The sequence below is a fragment of the Propithecus coquereli genome, unplaced genomic scaffold, assembly GCF_000956105.1.
Source record: "Propithecus coquereli isolate 6110/MARCELLA unplaced genomic scaffold, Pcoq_1.0 Scaffold175, whole genome shotgun sequence".
Taxonomy (NCBI): Eukaryota; Metazoa; Chordata; class Mammalia; order Primates; family Indriidae; genus Propithecus; species Propithecus coquereli.
In genome coordinates this window covers 5,113,892-5,116,912 of record NW_012142190.1, presented here as the reverse complement: position 1 = coordinate 5,116,912, position 3,021 = coordinate 5,113,892, and the positions used below count along the sequence as shown (strand labels likewise).

The following is a 3,021-nucleotide window of genomic DNA, read 5'->3' as shown; positions in this document are numbered from 1 at the left end:
CTAGAAGAAAATGTTGGAAAAACTCTTACAGACATTGGCCTAAAAATTCATAAAGACCACCCCAAAAGCAATCACAGAAACAAAAATAAATAAATGGGACCTGATCAAATTAAAAAGCTTCTGCAAAGTCAATGAAACTATCATGACAGCAAACAGACAACCTACAGAATGGGAGAAAACATTCGCATGCTACACATCCAATAAAGGGCTGATAACTAGACTCTATATAGAACTCAGGAAAATCAGCAAGAAAAAAATCAAACAACCCTATCAAAAAGTGGGCAAAGGACATGAACAGAAACTTTTCAAAAGAAGACAGACTATTGGTCAACAAACATTTGAAAAAATGTTCAACATCTCTAATTATCAGGGAAATGCAAATCAAAACCACAATGACATGTCACTTATCTCCAGTGAGAAATGGCCTTTATCAAAGTCTCAAAACAATAAATGCTGGCATGGGTGCGGAGAGATAAGAACACTCATACACTGCTAGTGCGACTGCAAACTGGTACAACCTCTGTGGAAAGTAATAGGGAGATACCTCAAAGAGCTACAAGTTGTACTACTATTTATTTGATCCAGCAATCCCATTACTGGGCATCTACCCAAAGGAAAAAAAGACATTCTATAAAAAAGACATCTGCCCTAGAATGTTTATAGCAGTACAACTCACAATTACAAAGATGTGGAAACAACCCAAGTGCCCATCAATATATGAGTGGATTAATAAAATGTGGTCTATGTATACCATGGAGTTCAACTCAGCCACAAAAAACAATGATAATCTAACACCTCTTGTATTATCCTGGATAGAGCTGGAGCCCATTCTACTAAGTATCACAAGAATGGAAAAACAAGCATCACATGTACTCACCATCAAATTGGTATTAACTGATCAACACTTACGTGCACATGTAGTAGTAACATTCATCGGGTGTCCGGCAGATGGGAGGGTGGAGGAGGGGATGGGTATATTCACACCTAATGGGTGTGGTGTGCACTGTTTGGGGGACGGACACGCCAGAAGTTCTGACTTGGGTGGGGCAAAGGCAATATGTGTAAGCTAAACATTTGTACCCCTATAATATGCTGAAATAAATAAATAAAAAAACAACAAATAAGACACGTTAAGTAAAATTAGTTTATTTTACCCACAGTTCTTCTAATATAAGCTGTATGAAAATACTGATACTGAGAAATATTTGGAAGAATTACTGAGAGAAGTCAGAACATCATGCCTTCCAATCCATCCTCCATGAACTTCTTATAAAGTGCCATAAATTTGGCCACAAATGCTTCTAAGTGATAAATGGCTTTGCTACCCAGCTGTAGACGATGTTCATAATAAGCTGCCATCTGGGCCACTTCTCCTTTCAGTTGTCCATCACAATTATGTAACAGTTCAGAGAGAAGTCCCTAAAGAAAAAGAGTACTCATTTTTTAAAAAAATTAGCTAAACGTGTTTTATTTCTCTCTTTCACAAAAAGAAGTAAAACTTAAGTTAAAATCATTTTCATATACGTGAGATCTTTAATTATTGTCTGTGAACTAGTAGTCTTCATCCAAAAGCAAAAAAGTACTTCTTCCTTAATGTGAAAATGTGGTGGTTATCTATCACACTCCAAATTCCAAATGCAAGGAATACAAAGATGCTTACCACAGCACTATAATAATAATAATGATAATAATAATCTGTAGACAACCCTAAAATTCCACCAAGAGAGGTCATATTCAAAACACTGCGATAGTCATATAATGGAATACCATTCATCCACTAAAAAGAAATCTGTAAAATCTGTAGTCATGAAACAACATCCATGCTATAATGCTGAATGAAAACACGGTGCAGAACACTTTGAAGTTCTGTGAAACCACACTTACATACTTGTTTCTGTGTGAACAGAACTGTGGTCTGTTAAAAGTAGTTACCCTCATAGAAATGGAAGGGTGAACCTTCACTCTTTTTGTATATTTGTATCATTTAAATTTTTCATGTATTACCATATATAATTTTAATAAAAACAAACAAAAAACCATGATTCTCTAATATCTAGCAACAAATAAACTGTGCTAGCTGGGTAGCTGACATATCAAACCTTAAGAAACAGCTTAAAATATCCTACATAGTCTGGACTCTGCCAGTCTCTTTAACCCCCTTCTCCAAGTACACGTGAGTCTCAGTCTGAAATGCCTGCTCCCCAGCTATTTACATGGTTCTCTCCTTTCGATCCTGAGTCTCAGCTTAAACGTATCTTCTTCAGAGAAGCCAACGATGGCCTTCCCTAGCCCTGCCGTCCATTATTATCATTTCGCTTTGATATTTCCTTTACAGCACTTTTAACGTTCTGAAATCATCTTCTTTACTTGTTTCCGATTCCACCCCACTAGAATATAACTTCCCCGAAGGCAGCCCCCTTCTTCAGCACTCCCCTAATGATGCCTGGCACACAGGAGAGGCTCAATAAATACCTGAGGAATTACTGAGATAAAGAGAGAGGTGCCAATGTATCTCAGTACTGTAAAAGTCCTGTCATCACATAGCGCAAGTCCAAACACTATGGTCATAAACAGTTCAAGACCTGAAGGTGGATTACCTTCATTATAATCTCAGGAGGAATACAGTGAGTTAGAAGCTCATAGAGCCTTCCACGAACTTCAAGGAGCCTATATAAAACAAAATGATTGATATGTTATGATGAAAATAAGGGATATTTTTCCAGTACCTACTGTGCCACTTTATGAATTAAATCAACAATCCAATACATGCACATTTTCTTAGTCTGTCACACTTAGGACACACATATAAAAGTTTCTCTTAATTTCAGTTCGTTTTTCAAAAAGACAATTTTCAGAACTCTTTTAAAGTGAGACATTTATAGTCAGGGTTATTAATCATATCAAAATACCATGAAAATACCAGGTAGAAATGAAGACTTCATGAATAGTGAGAGTTGAGCTTATTCACAACATGGAATTTAACAAACTTTAAAAACATATCAAGTAATTTATTTTTTTCTC

General features: G+C 36.2%; 1 protein-coding gene across 1 annotated transcript in view; it reads right to left on the bottom strand.

The window, feature by feature from the left end:
* Nucleotides 1-1,149: 1,149 nt before the first annotated feature.
* Nucleotides 1,150-3,021, bottom strand: part of RFC3 (replication factor C (activator 1) 3, 38kDa) — a 52,625-nt gene continuing 50,753 nt past the window's right edge. Inside the window, exons 8-9 of the mRNA XM_012642144.1 lie at nt 2,598-2,667; nt 1,150-1,419 (exon numbers count right to left, since the gene is read on the bottom strand). Of these exons, the coding sequence (XP_012497598.1) occupies nt 1,228-1,419; nt 2,598-2,667 (262 nt within the window). The 3' untranslated portion in view covers nt 1,150-1,227. The remainder of the gene's footprint in view (nt 1,420-2,597; nt 2,668-3,021) is intronic.